The 23,155-nt window shown below is 42.2% G+C and overlaps 1 protein-coding gene across 1 annotated transcript in view; it reads right to left on the bottom strand.

Moving 5' to 3' along the window:
- The window catches only part of KIAA0753 (KIAA0753 ortholog), a 72,437-nt gene that overhangs the window by 702 nt on the left and 48,580 nt on the right, over positions 1–23,155 (bottom strand). The window contains exons 14-17 of the mRNA XM_006863479.1: positions 20,325–20,486; positions 17,271–17,352; positions 11,901–12,021; positions 10,232–10,447 (exon numbers count right to left, since the gene is read on the bottom strand). Of these exons, the coding sequence (XP_006863541.1) occupies positions 10,232–10,447; positions 11,901–12,021; positions 17,271–17,352; positions 20,325–20,486 (581 nt within the window). The remainder of the gene's footprint in view (positions 1–10,231; positions 10,448–11,900; positions 12,022–17,270; positions 17,353–20,324; positions 20,487–23,155) is intronic.

Below are 23,155 nucleotides of genomic sequence, written 5' to 3'. Positions count from 1 at the left end.
CTGACAGCCTGGGAAAGAACTTAGATCCATGTGTGTTTCCTAAAAACATGGGTATTTTCCTACACAGTCACAGTGCAATGATAAAACCCAAAAAATACAATACTATGATTACATCTTACCTACCTATAGACCTTATTCAAATATTTGCCAACTGTTCAATAATGTCCTTTTCAGTGAAAGAAAACTTTGACAAATCCAGGACTCCGTGTTGTAGTTGGTTCTTATGTCTCTTTAGTCTACTTTAATCTGTAATAGTTTTTTGGCCACTCTCTATTGTTTGCAACCCTAACATGCTTTTGAAGAGCCGGGGCGTTTTCACCAAGAATGCCCCTCACTCTGGGTTCGTCTGCTGTGTCCTCACAGGCTGAGTGTGGAACCAATGGCACAGTAGGGACCTCCTGCTCCAATACTGCTGAGGGTCACTTTGATCACTTGGTCAAGGTGGCATCTGTCAAGCTTCTCCCTTAGAAGTTTCTATTGCCTCTTTGTCATAGATATATCAGGACAATGTAAATATCCTGTTTCCATTCAAACTTGCCTGTTATCAGTGAATTTCTGAGTCCACCATTCTTTCTATCTCATAGCTGGCATTCTGTAATGAAGAACTTTACTTCTCCCTTGTTAATGCATGTATTCATTCATTCACTTATCAGTTTTGCCTTACAGACTTGCATTTTATTCAACACTTTGTAATTGATTTCCATTAGTGTTTACGTTGATGCTCAGATTGGTCTAGACCTAACCAGTAGGAGCTCCTTCAAACTGTGTCCTATTGGCATGATCCCATCATCTTCTGATCACATCATTTCTGGGGCTGCACAGTCCATCTGATATCCTCCCAGCCCCAGTGTCGGTACCAGCTCTTTCTCTAAGGGGCCTCTGCACCTTTCTGTGGAGAACAGGACTGAGAAAGCCAGACCTGGGTTCTGCTCTGTTCACTGCCACTGGCACCGCTGCTCCTAGTAGGCAAACTAGGAAGACATCCACGCTTCTGATTCAAACTACACTTTCACACAGATACCTGCAACTCCAGTTCAACACGTAGCATTCAGTGGCGCACTCACCCAGAAACCTAGCTCTGATTAATCAGAATAGATTTACTTCATCTGATCAATATGAAAATAAAGTAGCTCTAGAACTGCGAACCCACACCACCGTGAAAAACAAACCGAGTAACTAGAGTTCAACGGGATTCTTTCTGTCTTTAGTAGAAGGAATCCCAGTGGCTCTAGGGGTTAAGCATTGGGCTGCAAATGCAAGGCCGACAGTTCAAACCTGCCTCTTTACTCTGTGGGAGAAAGATGAGGCTGTAAGCTCCTGTAAAGATTTACAATCATGGAAGCCCTATACAGGGTCACTATGCGTTGGAATCAATTCGATGACAATGGGTTTGGGATTTTTTTGGTAACTGATAATCTTATCAGTATAAGTATACTTATGTGTGTGTGTACTTATGTATCTATATTAAAACACATGATAACAATAACATATAAGCCAGGAACGAGATAAATGGGTTCAGTGTTCTGAAGTTCTTATGCTTTCTGGGATGATGGTAAGAATGTAAAGTTCTTATGTTATCTGGGATGATGGTAAGAATGTAAAGTTCTTATGTTATCTGGGATGATGGTAATGATAGATTTTAAGTCCAGGATGCTTGTTATAGTCTAGAGTAGGCACTAAAAGAGTAAAAGTGTATAAATTAAAGTTAATAGGAAGGACTGAAAAAAAAAAACTCCAAATGAAGGCAAGAAAGAAGACAGCAAGTAAGTGGTGGTGGTGGTGGTGGTTCTTTGCCGTGGAGTGGGTTCCGACTCATAGCGACCCTGTATAGGGTTTCTGAGGCTGTAAATCTTTACAGGAGCAGAAAGCCTCATCTTTCTCCTGTGGAACAGCTGGTAGTTTCAAACTGCTGACCTTGCGGTTTGCAGCCCGATTAGTAACCACTACGCTACCAGAGCTCCTTCAGCAAGTAAGTCGTGAGTATTTATTAATGTTCTAGAATTAAGCCCAGTTATATCAGAATTGAGTCCTGGCACGGTTTTGAAGACACCTGGACAGGCAGGCAGTCCTTTGGGATTACTCATACACTGTTCTTTTTTTAATGTTCACCATGGAACGGTCAAGCATTCCAAATCAAATGGGCGACATTTACCTAGGGACGAAGTAGAGAAAGTATGGGAAGTGGGATGGAAGGGAAGGCACCACAGGGAGGGAGGGGACTAGACAGCTGTCGTTGCTCTGAGGGAATCTCAATCACTGAGATCGAGCAAAGTATACAATTTGCTGATTGTAAAACTGATGATCCCATCTGTCTCCTGGAGAGGAGGCTAGTGGGTTTGAACTGCCTACCTTGTGGTTTAACAGTGCAATGCCTGACCCACAGCATCACCAGAACTCTAATTAAGCTGCACTGTTAAACAGTCAAGCTCCCACAAGGGAGCTTCAAAAAGTTCACGGGAATATTTCATTATTGTTTAATCTTATTTTCCCATGGGCTTTCTGAAGCTCCCTTAGGTACCTTTTTATGAGTTCCTGCAGCGAAGATCCTCAGCTTTGCTTGTTTGGAACTTTTCTTTTCACCTTCCTTCTTGAAATACGTTTTTACACTGAGCTTAGTCGCTGCAATTGGGAATTCTTTTAGCCTATTAACAGATATGCCAGAACATCTAGCTACTCAGAAGATTTTCTCCTTGTCTTGTGTTTTTCAACAAAGCCTTTTGTCATCACTGAGATGCTCAAATTTCACTCTCGTGATACGCCCTGTATTATGTAGTCACTCACTCACACTGGGCAATGGAAGGACCCTTTTCACCTAACAGCCTTCAGGGAAACTTCCCTAAACCCTGTTTTGAGCAGTTTCTCAACAGCTACCCTGTCCCCCACCCCCTTCCTCACTCTCACCGCCTGTTATTCAGGCACCAGCTACATGGGCTCTTCTACAACCGTTCCCGATTTTAGAACTATTTTCTCCTTTATTATTTCTTTATGCCTTTGTTCTACTTTCAGAGACAGGACCTTTTTCTTTGAATCCCTCTCTAGTGGATTGACTTCAGCTGTCATAAATGTTCTAAGAACATGTTTTTATTCTTTGAAAAAAAAATTTAATAGCACTGTTCTTTTTTTAAACTTTTTATTGTGAGTTGGGTAAAGGTTTACATAGCAGATCATTTCCCATTCAACACTTGATCCCATTGTTTCCTCTCATTAATTATAATCCTTAGGATGGCACCCCACTTCCTGTGTTTCCTGTCTCCACTCCTTCTCTTTCTTAACCCTTCTGAACCTGGTCGGGGTAAATGCTGCCCCTTTTGACCTCAAATGGTAGGTGTTCTAAGGTGTGCCTACCTCCCCAGTGTTACCGTCCCCGAAAAGACCTGCTATTGTTTGGTGGAAGCTGAGTCATTCATTTATGGGGCTGAGGAGTGACGAGGGGTCAGAGTCTCAGGTGGTTCCATCTGTCTCATCACCTGGTCTTTCTGATGGCTTCCGGTATTGTTCCTCATTTCCTCCCACTCTCTCCAGGACTTTCTAATGTGATTCCTTTCAGAGCAGTTGGTAGTGGTAGCTGGGAGCCATCTCGTTTTTCTACAGCACCCTGTTCTTATCTCATGGCGTAACAGCTGAAGTTTTCTAAGAAATATTTTTAAAAATTTGTTTTCAATTTTTATTTTTAATCTACTGACTTCATTGTCTTTGCGTCCCACAAGTAATTTGCATATGTTATAATAGCTCATCTTATCTTTCATGGTTTTCAACAAATGTCTGGTCATTGAGCTGTCTGCTTATATTCAAAGACAAGAATCAGAACCAAGCCTCCTATTTTCAGGCCTACCCATGTCCTCACAAACAGCTGGTGTTTCTAATGCCTGCATCTTCCCAGGAGTTCTTCTGCACAGATTAACTTGATTGGCTCCTGACTTCAGTCCCATTAGGCACTGGGCTCTCTCTGGTCTGCTAAGTTGTATGCTGTTTACTTAACTGTTTTACAGTTTCCAAAATTGTCCTGACATTCCTTGTTTGCTGTCATTTAATGATTTCATGCTTTTACAATTTATTCTCTCGGTAACATACGAGAGGCACTTCAAAAAGTTCATGGAAAATGTAATGAAAAGAGAATGGAAATTTTCACTGGCTAGAGGGTAGGCACATGGTAACTCAGGTGATGGGAGGGCAAGAAGAGGGAGGTTGCTAGAAGAATGCTGAAGACAGGTAGAAGATACAGAGTGGTACACAAGGGTTAAAGAGTAAATGCTACTACATACCCAACCCTGGAACAACAGTGTTCTGCGGGTAGATACAGGGACAAAGACAGAGGCTGAATGGGGATGAGAGGGAGAGCAGGAGTATACCCCTAAACATATAAAGCTTTCAGAGGGAAAGATATTTGCACCTGGGTATTTATTTGCCTTTGCTGTAAATACACCTATGAGTGTGATGGAGCACCCAGAGGACAAAATATGAAAACTTCTGATATTATCAAACACCTTGAGGCAATGAATTGCTGGACCATATAATCAGGGGATAACCATGGTCAACTAACATGAACACAGTCCACAAAGACGATGTTCTACATCCTACTTTGGTGAGTATCTTTGGTCTCTCTCCAAGTGAAGAACAAAGAAGAGTGATAAAAATTTGAAGATCCTTGGAATCAACTAGTGCAGTGGACCAATGGACTAGTCACAATGATTCTGAGACCAGACAAACTAGACGGTGCTGGGCTATAACTAACAACTGCTCTGAAAAGGATCATATTATAAGGTCCTAGATAGAGTGGGACAAAATGTGGAACAAAACTCAAAAGTATAAAAAAGATTGACGTTACTGGGCAGAGAGAGGCTGGAGGAACGCAAGACGATGGCCCTTGAACCACCCTTCAGGTCTGGAACAGAACTCACCCTCTTAGCTCAATTTTCAGCTAGGTAGTAGATATAGGGGGAAAACAGCACTAGTGAGGTGTGCCCACCATGGAATGCTCAATCATTCAGCACTTAACTAGGGACAAAGTTGAGAAGGGATGGGAAGGAGGGTGGAATGGACATAAGAACCTCAGGGAGGAAGTGGGATGACTGTCGTTACATGGAGGGGATTGCAATCATTGAGGTTAAACAAAGCATTTGATTTGTTTAATGTAAAACTGATGATCTTCTCTGTAAACCTTCACTCAATTCACAATAAAAAAAAGATAATAAAATTTTGCACAAACTTTTTGAAGCCCCTTCGTAGAGCGGGATGGGTGGGTGGGTGAGTGGGGGGAATGGGGATGGAGCCAGAAATATATGTTAGTATGTTTAAACTGTTCTTTTCAACCAGACGTCTATTCATTTTTGAAACTGGGAATCCTTAAGAGTTTGCTTTCATCAAAAGCACTGCCACTTTATGCCTTCCCTTTCTCAGCCACTCTGATTTCCATCCAGTACAGCATCTCCCCCCACTCCATTCGCTGGACAGTGCTATTTTCTTCAGGTGCAAGCAAGAATTAAGACCTTAAAAAGCAAGTAAAGCCTTAGCTAGCTTCTGCCTCACCTCAGAGACTATTCAGTGGGGTCAACCCTTTGGCTTCTTTTTCAGGAACTGATCTCAGCTTTGGAACATTCAAATAAGAAGCAAAAATGGGAGTTATTAGGAAAACTAAAGCTAGCATATTGAGATGTGATGTCACCTGGGGGGCAGAGCATGGCCAAGGAAGAGAACATCTGTTTCTTTGTTGCTGTTAGGTACCACTGAGTCGGTTCTGACTCACAGTGACCTTATGCACAACAGAACAAAACCAGGACCGGTCCTGCGCCATCCTCACAATGGTCATTACGTTTGAGTCCATTGCTGCTGCCACTGTGTCAATGTACTGCACAGAGGGTCTTCCTCTTTCTCTCCAACACCCCACTTTACGAAGCATGATGCCTTTCTCCAGGGACTGGTTCCTTCTGATAGCGTGTCCGAAAGTATGAGACATGAAGTTTTGCCGTCCTGGCTTCTAAGAATTAGCATTCAGACTGTACTTCTTCCAACACAGATTTAAACATCTAGGCCTATTTTTAATAGCTTTGCCCTCTAGATTTTAATCTAATATTTCTTATAGGTTGAGAAAGTTTTTCCTTACATCTACAAACCACTTATGAACCAAATGCAGTATTTAATCAAGTGGTAAAAACATACAAGGAAAACTCTCTTCCTTGGCTTTGTTTCTGGATTTTACCTAACCGACCAGATAGCGGATGGAAAAAGCATCGAGCACACTGCAGAACTGCATGTCTGGGCACAGGAGTAGGTCTAGTTTATTCTCTCCCCACACAAAGGGGAGACACATGTGCACTGGAGTCTTCTCACATCTTTCAAGAGCACTGCATGCCCTGGTGGTTCAGCGGCTTAAGTGATGGGCTGCTAATCCAAAGGTCATCAGTTTGAACCCACCATGGGAAAAAGACGAAGCTAACCTGCTTCTGCAAAAGTCCACAGTCTCAGAAACCCTAATGAGCAGCTCTGCTCTGCCCTCTAGGCTTGCTCTGAGTGGGAGCCCACTCCATGGCCGTGGGCGGATATGTTAAAAGTTCCTGGACTTGCAGCTACAGATGAGGGTTGAACTGAAGTGCCTCACCTTGCTCTTGCCCAAACTTCACTAAAATAAGGGAAATAAGCAATCACTTAAACCTACAAGGGGGAAACCAACTGAAAAGTGTATATGCGACATAACCAAAGTCTTCAGAAGAGGAAAAACACCTGGAAGAATCAACTGATTTCGCAGTTCAGAGGAAGTTCAGGGAACCTGGAGCCTCTGAGCCTAGAGAAGGCGATGTCCAGGGAAAGCAAGCTGACGTCTCCCAGGAAACAGCAGGAAGACTCAGGAGACAGGAGTACAGGGAGCATCAAGGGTGAGGCGAGTGCTGTTTTATTGTTAGGTGCCATCCAGTTGGTTCTGACTCACAGCAATCCCATGTACAAGCCTGCTATGCTTGAGCCCATTGGGTCAACCCCTCTCTTTTCGGGTCCTCTTCTTTTCACTGACCCTCTACTTTAACATGATGTCCTCGGGGGCCTGTCCCTCCTGATAGCATGTCCAAAGTACTTCTGGGTGTACTTCCAGAACAGATTTATTTGTTGTTCTGTCAGTAGTATATTCAATATTCTTCACCAACACCACAATTCTTCTTTGGTCTTCCTTATTCACTGTCCAGCTTTTGCATGCATATGAGGTGACTGAAAATACCATGGGGCTTGGGGCAGGCACACTTCAGTCCGCAAGGTGACATCTTTGCTCTTTAATGCTTTAAAGAGGTTTTTGCAGCAGTTGACCACAGCAGTGCGTCATTTGCTATCCTGACTGTTGCTTCCATGGGTGTTGATTATGGATCCACGTAAAATGAAAGCCTTGGCAATGTTTATCTTTCTCCATTTATCAATAAAACATAGGTAAGCGTGTTTCTGGCACTTTGTACTTTTCTTCTAGATTAATTCTGATATCAGCATTGATATCCCTCGTTCCATGTCCTCTTTGGAATCCATGCTAAACTTTGGCAGTTCCCTGTTAGTGTACTGCTGTAACCATTTTCAAATTATCTTCAGAATAATTTTACTTTCATGTGACATTAAGGATATGGTTAAGTGCCATCGAGTTGTTTCCAAGGCAGTACATTTTGGTGAGAGCAGAAAGTCTCATTTTTCTCCTGTGGAGTGGCTGGTGAACTCCAACTGCCAACTTTATGGTTTGAAGTCCAGTGCTTGTTGTATGGAGCCACCACGTACCCGATATGAATGGTACTGCTGGATGATTCCACATTCCGCTGCATCACCTGTCTTTGGAATGGGCATCTCTTCCAATCAACTGGCCAGGCAGCTATCTTCCATATGTCTTGGCACAGAGGAGTGAGTGCCTCCAGTGCTGCCTCCATCTGCTATGTGAGGGAGGTATGGGGTAAGAAGGAAACTGATTCCCAGTCTACAGAATGAGAAGTCAAGTTCTCACCCTCCTCCTGGCTGCTAAGTGACAATCCCCTCCCCCACTTCACCCCTATAGAAGGAAGGAATATTTTTAGGGAAAAAAACAAAACAATCAGTCATTTCTAACCCAGGCAAGTGATCAGTCAAGTGTGAAGGCAGAATAAAGACACTTTGAAGTGAGTCTTAAAAAAGTCCCTCCAGTACACCAAGTAGGATATGTGCTGTCAAAATACGAGACTTAAATCAAGAAAGGGGAAGACAAGTGTGCTAGACACTGAGGAATCCAGTCCACACCGGAAGCAATCCAACATCAGGGTGGTGATGAAGTCCCAGGACAGAAGCCTGCAGCAGAGAGCTAGGGAGCAGCGGGCCAGGCTGGGGGAGGAAACAGGGCTTCAGGGGGGCGAGGGGCAGAGAGAGATGAGCTGTTTGACCCTGAGGAAATTAGGTTGGAGAATGAGTGGGAGAAGTTAACAATAAGTACACAAAAGAAGGAAATAAAAAAGAAACAATTATTAACCCCTGGAATAGCTCTAAAACTCGGCTCAATGGAAGGGAGCTGTCTATTTGTAGTAATCTCTGAATACTGCTTTATCTAGGAATTAGAACGTATTTGGGAGAAGCAGGAACTGTTGGGGGGAGGCGCACGTCAGTGAAATCCTAGGCTTTCATAATATGAACTCAGAGTCCAATGTTTTAAATTCAAATTAAGATACGGGTGTAAGTATTAGGAATCAAAGGTAAATAAATACCAACGATGAAGCAAAGACAATGACAAGGGTTGTCCTGATGGAACAGGCTTAGATACTTGGAAAGTGAAGAGAGAAACTGGTGTTTCCCACTACCTGATGTTTGAAAAATCATTGGTATGTACTACATGGATCCATTTTAATGAGAGACTTTGTAACTCAGTAGAATACTACATGCATAAGTAACAGCAACACACTTATTTTAAAAGCACTCTCCTTGAGGCAGAACTCACTAAATAATTCGAAGACGTTTACTTACACTAAAAAAGGGAGTAGCAACATAGGCCTTCCAAGTACATTCACATCCAATATGCCTTCTGAGCTTCCCCAGAGTCCTGGAAGGTGAGCATTTAGCAAACTCTCCTCTGAGGAGAAAGGAAAGACTTAAAAAGTCCAGCCCCTGCACCCCTGCCCTTCCCAGGGATTCATCTATCTGCATTAAAGAAATGCCACCAAAAGGTTCTTAAACTGTGACATCCATAGGAATCTCAACTAGGCCCCAGTTTAAAAGAACGAAAAGATTAACATATTTTACACATTTGTGGGGGCTTAAAAGAGTTCAGGGAAAATGGAATGAAAAGATAGTGCATTTTTCCATAACTTTTTGATGCCCCTTCACAAAAGAAGGCCCATATTCACCACAGGATCAGCACTGGACAGCTAACCACAAGGTCGGTGGTTCAAACCACCAGCCACTCCTCAGAAACCCTATACAGGGTAGCTATGAATTGGAATCGATTTGATGGTGATTAACAACAACATACATATTTGATAAAAATAAAGAAAAGTAAGGAGATGTGGTTGTATCAGGAAACTCCAGAAGCCTCAGATCTCTTGGCCCAGGGGATCCATACATCGGCAACCACTTTTATTATTTTTTCTTGGTATCTGGCAGTCAGGCTATATGGATACTTATTTGTATTTATTTACTTAAAATGCATATGTAGGCAGAAAACAAAAGAAGGACCATACTCCTTTCAAATACTCAGTAGCTGGTAGGGCAGTGTTGGGAAACTTACCTTTCCCAAGGGAGGTGACCCACAGGAGGAGAGGTGTTAAAAAAAAATGCTACAAACCCGGAAGACCTGCTGCTTACAAACGCCAGCCAGTTCAGACTGTTCTCTGCCCAAAAATGTTTCCGGGGACACGACCTCACTACCAGCAACAGGGAACTCATTCTAATGAGACTCCTGAGTAAGGGAGGTGGCAGAGGGGTCCTTCGGGTGTCGTTACCCATGATGGTTTCTAGTCTCCTGTGTTTGAAAAAGGCAGTTAGCAGAGAAAGCCTTCCCACCAGCCTAAGAGCAAGTATTTGAATCCCAGGGTCCTACGGCTCGACATGGCAGTGCCTGGGTGGCACAAGTAGTTAAGTGCTGGGCTATGAAACAAAAGGTTAGCAGCTTAAACCCACCTAGAGGCAACCTACTTCCAAAAATTCAGCCACTGTGCTCAGACACACATGGGGCACCATTTTAAATCACGATACGGGGCCTGGACCGGTGCTTCCTTCAGCATTCCTGTAGGTCGAACATTTGCATTTTACTGACCTTTCAGCTATCACCCATGGGTTGAAGGAGCCAACGGCCTCATGAGAAACCATCCGGAGGTAGTGCTCAAAGCGACTGCAATAGTCCCCAATGCTATGCAGCATGGCCGGAGGGATGAACAGGCGGGCTCGGCCTTCACACGGCTCAGCACCTTCCGGGAGGGGCGCCTCTCTTTTCTTCAGTCTCTCCTCTGTTCCCAAACTTTCATCCAAGGAACTGAGCAAAAAAAAAGAATAGAGCGTTCAAGATAATTGGTCAGCATAGGCAAACTGTTTATTCCCCAATGGTTTGATCACAAAAGGCTTCCTCTTCATTTCCCTTTTGCTTCCTGAATAGAACTCCGCCTCCCACCACCACTTAATGTTTCGGCTCCTCACAAGACTAACCCTCGCCAGGGTAGGAATTCCTGTCCCCAGACAAAGAGTTCTCTAAGCAAGCCTTACAGTTATTATCAGCACAACCCACATGCAGGAATGTGGTGCCTTCAATGGTCAATACCCACAAAATGCTACTGTACATGAAAAGGATTGTGAAGATGCAGTATATTCAAAGCTTAGCTTATAAATATGTGATTTTACTACATGCATAGGTAACAGCAACACACTTGTTTAAAAAATAAGTGCAGCTGGGTTTAGCTAAAGAATCTGAAGTTTAGTTTAGCTAATGTATCTGTACCCTAAGCAAAGAATATGAAGAACATGACATCAGGATTGGAGGAAGACTGAATAACAACCTGCGATATGCAGATGATACAACCTTGTTTGCTGAAAGTGAAGAGGACTTAAGATATTTACTGATGAAGATCAAAGAACACAGCCTTCAGTATGGCTTGCACCTCACTGTAAAGAAATCAAAAATCCTCAACACTGGACCAATAAATAGAATCATGATAAATGGAGACAAGAGTGAAGTTGTCAAGCACTTCATTCTGTTTGGATCCACTATCATTACTCATGGAAGCAGCAGTCAAGAAATCAAATGACATATTGTATTAAGCAAATCTGCTGCACAAGACCTCTTTAAAGTGCTGAAGAGCAAAGATGTCAGCTTGAGGACCAACGTGCGTACAGCTGACCCAAGCCATGGTCAATTCTTTTCTTTCTTTCTTTTTTGCCATGGTATTTTCAATCGCCTCATATGCATGTGTAAGTTGGACAATGAATCAGGAAGACCTTAAAAGAATTGATACATCTGAGTTGTGGTGCTGGAGAAGAGTACTTAATGTACCATGGACTGTTAAAAGACCAAACACATCTGTGTTGGTAGAAGTACAATCAGAATGCTCCTTAGAAACCAGGAAGGCCAAACTTTTGTCTCTCATAGTTCAGACAGGTTGTCAGGAGGGATTAGTCCCTGGAGGACATCATACTTGGTAAAGTGCAGGGTCAACAAAAAAGAGGAAGACCGCCAATGAGATGGACTGGCCCAGTGGCAGCAGCCATGGGCTCAAGCTTAACAATGATTGTGAGAATGATGCAGGACAGGGCTGTGTTTTATTCTGTTGTGCATATGGTCTCTATGAGTCAGAACCAACTAGAAGACACCCAATAACAACTACACCTGAGGCTTGGCAAAATCTTGTTCAAGAGAATTTCTTTCTGCCTTGTTTGAATCAAAGGAATTCAAATTTCAAGGGCAATCAGTTTCAAGAAAATCAGTTACCACTTACTTGCCATTCCAAGGCTTTTCAAACACAATGCTCAGGTCTGGGTCTTTGCGAGCTGCTGCCTTTGTGATCCTGAATGGATGAGGGGGCAGGGGTCTTTCACTGACTGCTGAAGCCTTTTGGTCTAGAAAAGGGGAGGCAAAAAACGACTGCATATAAAGTAAAGTCCATGTACAAATTATCAATTCTAACTAATATGCTGGTGTGGCACTGTAGGAAAAGCACTGGGTTGCTAACTGCTACGCCGGTGGTTCAAACCCATCCATCATTCCTCAGTCACTATGAGTCAGAATCAACTGGATGGCATTTAACCATTACTGCCCTAGTGGCCAAGAACCTCTTAAGTAAATTAACACATGTATCGCTTAACAGCTAGCTAGAAGTTCAATAGCAAAAACTGATCTGGTCTCAGAAGTAACTGGCACTCCCCTCTGCTAGCATCAGAAGCTCTAGGGAGAGGTCTGTGCAGAGCCCCAGGCCACCACTCAAAAAGTCTTAAGCAGTTGAGCTGTTTTCTAACTTTCAAATGGTTTGCTTACTGGGAAGGAGCGCACCACCCACACCTGAACACTTAATGAGCTGATTTGTCTCTGGGTGGTGCTTGAAAAAATCAGCATGACGACAGTCAAAACATTAATTTATTAACTATACCTTGCAGGCTTGACAGCCCTTGTGAGTGGTGTATTACTTATCATTTTAAATTTATTTCAAGTGTAGAAGAAAATTTGCCCTTTTCTTAGGTAAAGAGGCATCTTTCAGCCAAACCACCTTTTTTCTGACTCACACTTAGATGCTTATGATTTCTGTCAAACAGAAATAATACATAAACAAGTTTTTGGAAAAATATTAGCAAAGAGTGCAATCAATGTTCAATTATTCACAGAAGGAGAGGAAAAGAGGTATACATTGGAAATGGCAAAAGGAAAAACAGCATTTTAAATTTGGTTTTGTGATGTAACTGAACATACAATCAACGTACACTAGGAGTTTGACTAGGATTTTATGATTCTGGAATTATAAAGAGCTCCGATACACAGTTAGACTCTATGCACAGCTATGTTGCTGTTGGTTAAGTGCCGTTGAGTTCGGTTCTGACTCACACCAAGCCTGTATAGTGTTTCCAAGGAGTGGCTGGCTCCTAGCTATAGTCAGTGACTAATCATTTAAACTGTCCTTCAAAAAAAGACCAGAGTCCTCTGTGTGCCTGTCTTCTCGTGTGATATAACCTAACGTTGGGCCACCAGTGAAACTCATTTCTCTTTCACTTTGCTCTAAAAAGAATGCATACGCAAACCATGTTACAATGCCCACTGGTTCCCTTGAGGATTAGAAGAGTCCGCTCAGTGCCAGGTCTCTGTTAGGCACAGTGTGGGGGCCACAGAACTGAACAGGAAAAAACACTCTGGCCTCAAAGAACCTGTGGCTGAGCTGGGGGGAGATAGGGCACCATCACAAATAATCCGAACCCACAGGTATATCACAAAGTGCTACGTGAGTTCAAACGTAAAAAAAGAGACAAAGGTAGCAAAGTCTCAGTAGTTTCCTTATCAAGGGAAAGAAAAGAATTACCTGAGGTGGGCCCTGTAGAATGATTTCATTTTTATGTGAGGATAAAAATGGGAACCAAAATAGGGCTGGAGTAAGACGACAAGAGCAAAAGAACAGTGCCTGACAATTATGCAAAACCTAAAAGAAACACGTTAGTATTTTGGTTTAGGTGGTTCATCTTTCTGTCAAATTTGACTTGGAGAATACTTTTTCTAGAAGAAATCCCAGGCTCATATTTTAAAGTAATTGGATGTGACATGGCACAAGTGTAAACCTTCTACATTCAGTTTCCTTGCAGGCCTGACAACCTTTGGAGCAGTGGATTATTTATCACGTGACATTTATTTCAAGTATACAGGAAAATTTTCCTGTTTCTTAGGTAAAGAGCATCTTTCTTCATTTCTTGTTAGGTTTGCCAATGGTTTGTCAACTTTGTTAATCCTTTCAAAGAGCCAACTTCTTCATTTGTTTTTCTGTTTCATTTATTTCTGCTCTGATCTATATTATTTCTTTTCTTCTGGTAGTTGCAGACTTACATTGCTGGTTCTTTTTCTAATTATTGGAGAGGTTGGTTTAAGGTGTTAACTTTGGTTCTTTCTTCTTTTTTGGATGTATGCATTTATTATAAATTATCCTCTGCACACTGTTTTTGCTGTATCCCAAAGGTTTTCATTCTCATTTGACTCAAGGAATTTTTAAATTTCATTTTTATTTCTTCTATTACCTAGTAGTTTTTAAAAACGGTGGTATTCAATTCTCCTGTGTTTGAGTTTTTTCCTGGATCTTTATCTGTTGTTGATTTCTCATTTTACAGCATTGTGAGCTGTGAAGATGCTTTGCAGTGTTTCAACTTTTTTTCAAATTTATTGAGGCTTGATGTGTGGCCTAAGATACGGTGTATTCTGGAAGATGTTCTATGTACACTGGAAAAGAATGTATAGTGTGTTGCTGGATGGAGTGTTCTACATATATGTCTACGAGGCCAAGTTAGTTGATTATGTTGTTTAGCTCTGCATCTTGGCTGAATTTCTTTTTAGTAGTTGTCTTCCATGGAATGTAGTACATTAAAATCTCCTACTATAATTGCAGGGAGTAGCACAATCACCGGACGGCTAACCACAGGCTGGCGGTTCAAACCCACTAGCTGCTCCTTGGAAACCCTCTGCAGGGTTGCTATGAACTGACACTGACTCTCGTTGCACACAACAACATAAGGAAGATCATCGTGGCTGTTAGCCAAATTGACAAAGCAATGACTGATGATAAAGATGAAGAAATGAAGATTTTTATCAACTTTTAAAGTCTGAAACTGATGACATAGAATCAAGATGCACCGGTAATATCGGGTGATCGGAATACAAAAGGCAGGCACAAAGGATTAGTAGTTGGAAAATATGGTCTGATGATACAATGATCCTAGCGATCATCTGAGAGAATTTTGTAAGAGCGAACACCTATTCATTGGAAATACTTTGTTCCTGGGCTTCACACCTTTCTGACTCCCTGCTGGGAACCTGCCATTTCCACAACAGTTAGCAGTGCACCACATTCTAACAGAGGCTGAATCAGAATGAAGACGACCTGCTTTTTTCAACAACATACACAGCCAACTATGGACCTCGCCAGATGGAATACAAAGGAATCAAATTAACTACATTTTTGGAAAATGTGGATGTTCACCAGTCAGAAAAAGGCCAGGGTTCAAAAGTGGAACAGGCCAGCAATTGTTCATATGCAAGTTGAAGCTGACACTGAAGAAAATCAAAGTAAGTCCATAAGAGCCAAAGTTTGAGCTCGCATATACCCCACCTGAATTTAGAGATCATCAAGCATAGATATGATGCACTGAACACTTTGACTGAAGACGATGAGACGAGTTGTGCCCAAATAGATCACTTACACCAAAATAGATAAATTAGTTGTGGATATTAGTACAGTAGAACGTCATTGCTGTTGTTAAGTGCCGTCGAGTCAGTTCCAACTCACGGCGACCTTATGAATGGGTTTCTGAGGAGCAGCTGGTAGGTTTGAACTGCTGGCCTTATGGTTTGCAGTCCAGTGCTGATCCCACAGCACCACACCGGGAGTCCATATACAGCAGAATCCTGTTCAGCAATAAGAAGGAATGAACCACTGATAAAAGTGTGGTGGGTTGAATAATGCTCATGTCCCCACCCCTACCTCCACCCCAACATGTCCTCATCTTAATCTCTGGAGCCTGTGACTGTTAATTTAACAAAAAGAAGCTTCCAGACGTGATTTAGTTTCAGATCTCAAGATGGGAAAATTACTCTGAATTATCCAGTAGACCCTAAATGTAACCACAGTGGCAGGCAGAGGGAGATCTGACTACAGAAAAGATAGAGAGAATGAGAATATGAGAGCGAAAATCTGAGTAATGCAGCCAGAAGCTAAGGAATGCCAACAGTCTCAGACGCTGGAAGATACAAGAAACAAATCCTCCTCTGGAGTCTTCAGGAGGAACTGGGCCTGCCAGAGCCTTGACTTCAGCTCTGTAAGACTCCATTCAGACTTTTGACTTCTAGAACTGTAAAAGATCAAAGGTGTATTGTTTGAAGCCCCTAAATGTGCGATCATTTGTTACAGTGGCAACAGAAAACCAAGCCAAGCAACATAGATATCAGTCTGATTGTTGCTGTGTGCCATGGAGTCGGTTTTGGCTCATAGTCAGACTGAATAGGGTTTCTGAGAGCAGATGGTGGGTTTGAATTGCCAAACTTGCAGTTAACAGTCCAGTGCTTATAATGAACCATATAACAGAGGTTATGAAACATTATGCTACTTGAAAGAAGGCTCAGACACAAAAAGAACATCCGGTGTGACTGCATTTATATAAGATTCTAGAACAGACAAAACTATTACATGGTGGAACTCAAAAATATAAAACAGGTTTACTGGTCGAAAGAACCTGGAGGAACCTTAGACTATAGCCCTCGGTCATTTAGATCTGGAATTGAACTCACTTTTGTGGCTCAATTTTCAGCCAAGTGGTAGCTGGGTATTTAGGGGGGGACACCACTAGGGAGGTATGTACTTCATGGAGTGGTCAACCATTCAAGACCTTAAGACAAAATTCAGAAGGGTGGGGAAAGCAGGTGCAATGCAAACAAGAAGCCCAGGGCAGTGCTGGGTAAGTGAGGTTACACAGAGGAGACTGCAACCACTGGGGCGAAAGGAAGTGAATGGTTACTTGAATATAAAACTGATGATCTGTTCTGTAAAGCTTCACTCAATTTGCAACAAAAAGTTCAAAACAAAACAAAACTAATATATAGAAGAAAACTCAGGACAACAGTGCTTGCCACGGTGGAACTTTTTGAGGCAGCAGTTTATTCTGGATCTTGATAGGCAAACTCCAAACCCCAATCACTGAGTTGGCTCTGACCCACAGTGACCCTATGATAGGATAGGGGTTTGGGTAATAAAGGGATAGCAATTGGTCAAAATTCACCAAATGACAGAATTAAGGTTTGAGCATTTTACTGAGTAAATTTTATCTCAAAACAAACAGAGCCACAAGTCAATATTAAACTCTACTTCCTGATACTCACGCTCAAGTGTTCAGGGGTGAAGTGTTCTGAGATCTGCCACTTACTCTGAAATGTACCCAAATAAGATGCATGGATGGGTGGACAGAGGTGGAAACATACGTGACCAAGCAAATATAGCAAAATGCTCATTGTATAAGGGAGGTATACGGTTGTTCACTATTAAACTTTCCTATCTTTCTTTGTGTTTGAAATTTTTCATTATACATTGGGGGTGGGGTGGTGGGAGGGTGGATAGAAGTGGATAAACACTCACCTTTTGTTCCTTCCTGCATCCAAACCTGAGGATCATCATACACAAATTTAATATATCTTTGGCGAACTGTCTCCTGGTATGTCTTAACATAAAACAAAAAGTTTATGAGAAAAACTGAGTGGCGTTACAAACCAGAACTAGTAAGGATGTAAGAGTTGATTCTTTTCATCCAGGCCCGTTTTCTCGTCTAGTTACAATACAGAAACAAGTGTCTGTCATATCAGGGAGTGATTAACAAGGTCAGTGGTTCATGCCTAACAGCAGCTCCATCAGAGAAAGATGAGGCTTTCTGTTCCCACAAAGATTTACAGCCTCAAAAAACCTAGACAGGCTTGTGATGAGTTGGAACGGACTCGACGGCACAAACAACAACAACAACGATCTAGATGATACTGTCCACTAGAACTTTCTGTGACGGCAGAAATGATATATACTCTGTCCAGTAAGTTTTTGTTAGTTATTGTTAAGTCGTCAGCCCTGCGCCGTATCTCCTTGACCATGTGTGAGCCCACTGTTAGAGTCACTGTGTAGTGCCTTCCAACCTGGGAGGTTCATTTTCCAGCACTATACTGGACCATATTCTATTTGCATTGACTAATTTTCGAAGTAGATTGCCAGTCCTTTCTTCCTAGTCTTAGGCTGAAATCTGTCCACCATAGGTGACGCTGCTGGTATTTAAAATACTGGTGGCATAGCTTCCCGAATCACAGCGACACACCAGACACCACAGTACGAGAAACTGACAGATGGGTGATGGGTTCAACATAACAGCAACTAATTACTGTCCACCAAAACAAAGATGTCACTTTGAGGATAAGGGAGTACCTAACCCAAGCCCTGGTACTTTCAATCACCTCATATGAAAAAATGAGGTGAAGGGTGGCCAATAATAAAGAAGACCACAGAAGAATCTATGCATTTGAATTATGGTGTTGGGAAAGAATACTGAAAATACCGTGGCCTGCCAGGAGAACAAACAAATCTGTGTTGGTAGAAGTCTAGTCAGAATGCTCCTTTGAAGAGAGGTTGGTGAGACTTTGTCTCATGTACTTTGGACATGTAGACAGAAGGAATCCGTCCCTGGAGAAGGACATCACATTTGGAACAGTGAAGCGTCAGCAAAAAAGACGACGACTCCAACGAGCTAGACAGACACAGTGGCAGCAACAATGGGCTCCAAGTGACAATTGTGAGGACGGCACAGGACGGAGCAGTGTGTCACATTCTGCTGCCCACAAGGTCACTATGAGCCAGAACCGACTCAACAGCACCCAACAACAACAGAAATGTGGACAGTGTTTCCGAGGTATTAAATCTTTAACTTCACTTAATTTTAATTAATTGACATTTAAATAGCCACAGGTGTCCAGTGGCTACCATTTGGGTACAGTACAGGCCTAGACAGCTACCTCCCAAAAAAGGAAATCAGCTACAATACTAGGGCAAAGAGAACATCTTTACATTTTCAAAAATCAACAAGAATTTTCATTAGGTGTCTATTTAGCCACAGAGCTAGAATGTGCGTCAATCATGGTACACTTTAAAAAAATAGTAAGATGGCTGAATTGGTGTCTGAAGCCCTGGAGCCCCAACCTAACTCTGCCAGGAAGTTTTTGCAAATACTTACTCCCTTATTGTGTCTCAATTCCTGCTCTGAACAACCCAAGGGTTCAACAGGGTAATATCTGAAGCCTAAAATTCAAGTCAAGGCACATTCTAAAAGTAATTAGAGAAAGTAACAGTATATTAGAGAAAGTACAATTCTCTGTGACTCTATGCCCATCCAGAGCAAAGAGTGAGGAAACCCGACAATAAGTGCAATGGACTAAGTAACGCTGCAGACCTCAGTCTCCACGACACAAAGATCTGAAGAACTAGATGATGCCTGCCTACCACTACTGACAGCTCTGAAAGGGATCGCATTAGAAGGCCCCAGATAGAATGGGAAAAAATTATGGCACAAAACTCAAAATTCTCGGAGAACAGGATTCCTGATCCTAGAGAGAGTGATAGAAAGCCCTCACCACCCTTCAGGTCTGGAGCTGAACTCATCCCTGTAGCCACCAGCTGTGGAGGTTAGGTACCATCGAGTCGGCTGTGATTCATAGTGACCCTGTCTGGTGTCTTGATGGAACAGAAAGCCTCATCTTGCTCCTGTGGAGTGGCTGGTAGGTTTGAACGGCTGACCTTGTGGTTAGCAGTCCTGTGCTTATCCTAACTGCCTCCAAGTCTCCTATAGCCAAAAATAGAGAAGTCCTTAAGGTGAACAATAACACTAGGGGGGTATACTCCTTAGAATAATCAAACATTTAACACCAAAAGGGCAGCACTTGCCCAAGGACAAAGTTCAGAAGGCAGGAAGGGAAAGAAAAGGTGGAAGAATGGAAATAGAAAAAGGGACAGGAAGGAAGGGGGAAGTGGATAAGTGAGTTTTCAGTGTGGGGACTGCAATCAATGAGGAATTATTGAATGAAAAACTAATTTACTTTGTAAAACTTTACCCAATTCACAATAAAAAGTCAATTTAAAAAAATCATATTCTAACAGGGTAGAAGTAGCAACTGAATGCTACTTAGAAGTTGAATGTTTAAAAACGCCTATGATTCTTTTCTTGAGACCAGGCCCTGGGGTCCAGTGTTGACTGGATTATATACCAACAGTAATAGTTGTTGTTAAGTGCTGTTGAGTTGGTTCCGACCCATAGCAACCCTGTACAGGGTTTGCGAGGAGCGGCTTGGTGAGCTGGAATTCCTGACCTTGTGGTTCAAACCGACTTTGCAGTCCAGCGCATTACCCCATAGCACCACAGCAGGGCTCTACAACAGTAATAGGGAACGGTAATAAATATCACTACTGAGTTCTGTTTCAGTGAGTGTGCTGAATACTTAAAGAGAACCTCATGTTCTCTTTAAAAACAGTGATGCTACCAAGGTCAGGCCCTTAGCTGGCAGCGGAGCTGGGCTTTAAGCCAGGCCCATGTGACTCTAAGGGCTAAGCTAGATGCATGAGGAGAAGCTGAACTTGGCAAAGGCTAGTCCCCAGCACAAGCCTTACTTCCATTTCTTCCATTCGGAGCATCATGGTCTCTAGAGTTGGAGTGTCCTTGCTGTCCTCCAAGATCTTAGAGTGAGTCACAGCCCAGAGTTTGTCAGCTGAATCGTCCAAAATCTCATCCAGCACACGAACGTTGTTGGATTCAGAATCAACCGCTGAAGTCTACAAAACAAGGGAGGAGGATGGCAGAGAGAAAAGAGAATAACTTAGAGAGATCATGCCTGATCAAAATAAAGCAACCACAGAGATCCAACTGGCAGAACTTTATGTGAAAACAAACCTCTCCTAAATTAGTAAATATCAAAAGCAGTATCATTAGTATGATTTCTACCAGCCATTCAAATGGTGACCTTACCCAAGTGATACCATTTCATGTTGCTAGTCTCCATAGTCTTAAGCATCAACCAAATAACAGTTTCCTCACTGAATCTGTAGTAATACTAGCTGCTCTATGAACAATAATTAAACTGATGGGAAAGTGCTTCCAAAATCAGCACTGCCCATGTGAAATTCACACAGTCACCATCATGTTTTGCCAGTTGATAAAGCAAATAAAAAGAGGCTTCAAAAAGTTCATGGAAAAATTATATTTTATACATATATATTTTTTTTCTTTCCCAACTTTGCATTAGCTACTTTTTTTTTCACTTATCATTGTGAGTAGATCATTCAACAAAATATATACTTTGCGTCATCTCAATGATCAGTTTCCTCAATGTTACATCACTTATCCAACATGTCCTCCCTGTATTTATTTCCATTCCTCCTCCTTTCCTTTCCCTTTTAATTCCATTTTCCACAAACTTCCTGAAGCCCCCTCATATCTTCCTTTTCCTATATTCAAGGGAATGCCTGATATTTTACATGCTATATATTCCAGAATATAATCTATTCATTACTGCTTCAAGGGTTTTATAAAAAACTTCTATTCATGATGCCTGTAAATTCAGGATTCTTCATCCTTGCTTGAGACTTTCTAACTATAGCCTGGGTAAGCTTTTACAACCTTCTTTCACCTTGCATCCTTTAAATTCACAAAGCACCTTACAGTCTGCAAAGGATTTCTGCATGCATTGTATTTCTTATGCTCTAAAAGAAGCATCTGCAAAGAATGTCTGCTGGGGAAACGATCCTCTCCAGCTCTGGAATGAGACATTTCTGGGCTTTAATCTTGGTTCTGCCCACTGATACACCTGCAACCCTGGGCCTCAATAATCATCTTATATTTTAGAGGTGCAAGGACTATATGGGCACTACCACAGTGGAACATGTAGCAGTGTTTGACAAGAAATATGTAAGAGATTCAATGAACAGTTACTGCTATAGCAATTTAAAAAATCATTTAACACTTTACGGAAGAATACACGAAATGGCCAATAAAGATATGGAAAAAAAAAAAGCTCAGCCTTAATCTGTTAAGAGAAATAAAAACTAGTTCAATAACCAACACAAAGCACACAAAAATCTGGAAACAGCTTAGCCAATAACATACACCTAGTTAATTACGAGGGTTGTGTGTGTGTGTGTGTGTGTGTGTAATATCTTCCTGTTATACAGAATGGAATGCCACGAACATTATGTGCCATTACAAAAGAATAAGGATGGTCTAAGGAGCTCTGGTAGTGTAGTGGTTACGAATCGGGCTGCGAACCTTAAAGTCAGCAGTTCGAAACTACCAGCTATTCTGTGGGAGAAAGATGAGGCTTTCTGCTCCCGTAAATATTTACAGCCTCAGAAACCCCGTACAGGGTTGCTAAGAGTTGGAACTGACTCCACGGCACATAACCACCACCACCACCACTACCAACTTGCTAGCGGAGTTCCTGGGTGGCACAAATCCACCCAGAGGCTGCTCAGGGCCTGGTGATCTGCATCCAAAAGGTCATAGCCTTGAACACCTACTGGAGCAATTGTACTCTGGACACATGAGGTTGTCAAGAGTAGGAACTGACCCCACAGCAACCAACAACATGTTGATATGGAAATATCACCAAAATATAAAGGAAAAAGCAGGTTATACAGAGCAGGTTATACAGAACCTCCTACAGCATCCATTTGTGGGGAGGCTTAATTTTTCATACTACTCTTTTTCTGTATTTTTTTTTGGCCATGAGCATATATATCTTTTTAATTTGAAGAAACTCACAAATTGTGGAGAACACATTTCATGAATATAGCAGCAACAATAGAAAAGCACATCATAATGGCAAACTTTCAAGAGCTTTTTCCTGATTTCACAGATAATCTTGTCCATCAAAGGTACTGAATTGTATTTTCCTTGTAAAGGGCAGCAAATGCCTTCTCTGGTTTACAGAGGACAAATCTGAAAACCTACGTTCCAGGTTCTACAGCTCTTGTATAAGTTACCATCACTTAAAAAAACATTCCACTTCATCTTCAGGTGAATCCAACTTTTATGAGTTTCTGATTTTTATAAAAATATATTCAGTTTTAATTGTTATTGGGATTGACTGTAAGGGCTGGAAATGTAAAGGTAGACATTTTGTAGCAAAGGGAGGGGAGGGATTAACTTTGCAGTCTAGGGGCGGAGGTCTCTAGGACCATCAAGGAAGAAGAGCCGAGAGCGGGACCCTACCCAGAGAAGCAGTGATGCCAGAGATGGAGGCAGAGACGAGCGGCTGGGGACTCTGAACCTGAGAGGGAGAGGGCCTGTGTGCTGACGACCGGGAGGCAGGCTTACAGGGTATACCCTATGGTTGGTGGATGATGCATGGAGGGGATTGTAACCATGGCAAGGAATCAATATACGATGGGATCAATGTGAAGCTACTGTTCACCCATGTAAACGATCACATAACTCAAAATAAAGC

This window comes from Chrysochloris asiatica, unplaced genomic scaffold (genome assembly GCF_000296735.1).
Source record: "Chrysochloris asiatica unplaced genomic scaffold, ChrAsi1.0 scaffold00054, whole genome shotgun sequence".
Classification (NCBI taxonomy): Eukaryota; Metazoa; Chordata; class Mammalia; order Afrosoricida; family Chrysochloridae; genus Chrysochloris; species Chrysochloris asiatica.
Note: the sequence above shows the minus strand (reverse complement) of the source record. Positions and strands in the feature narration are given on the sequence as shown.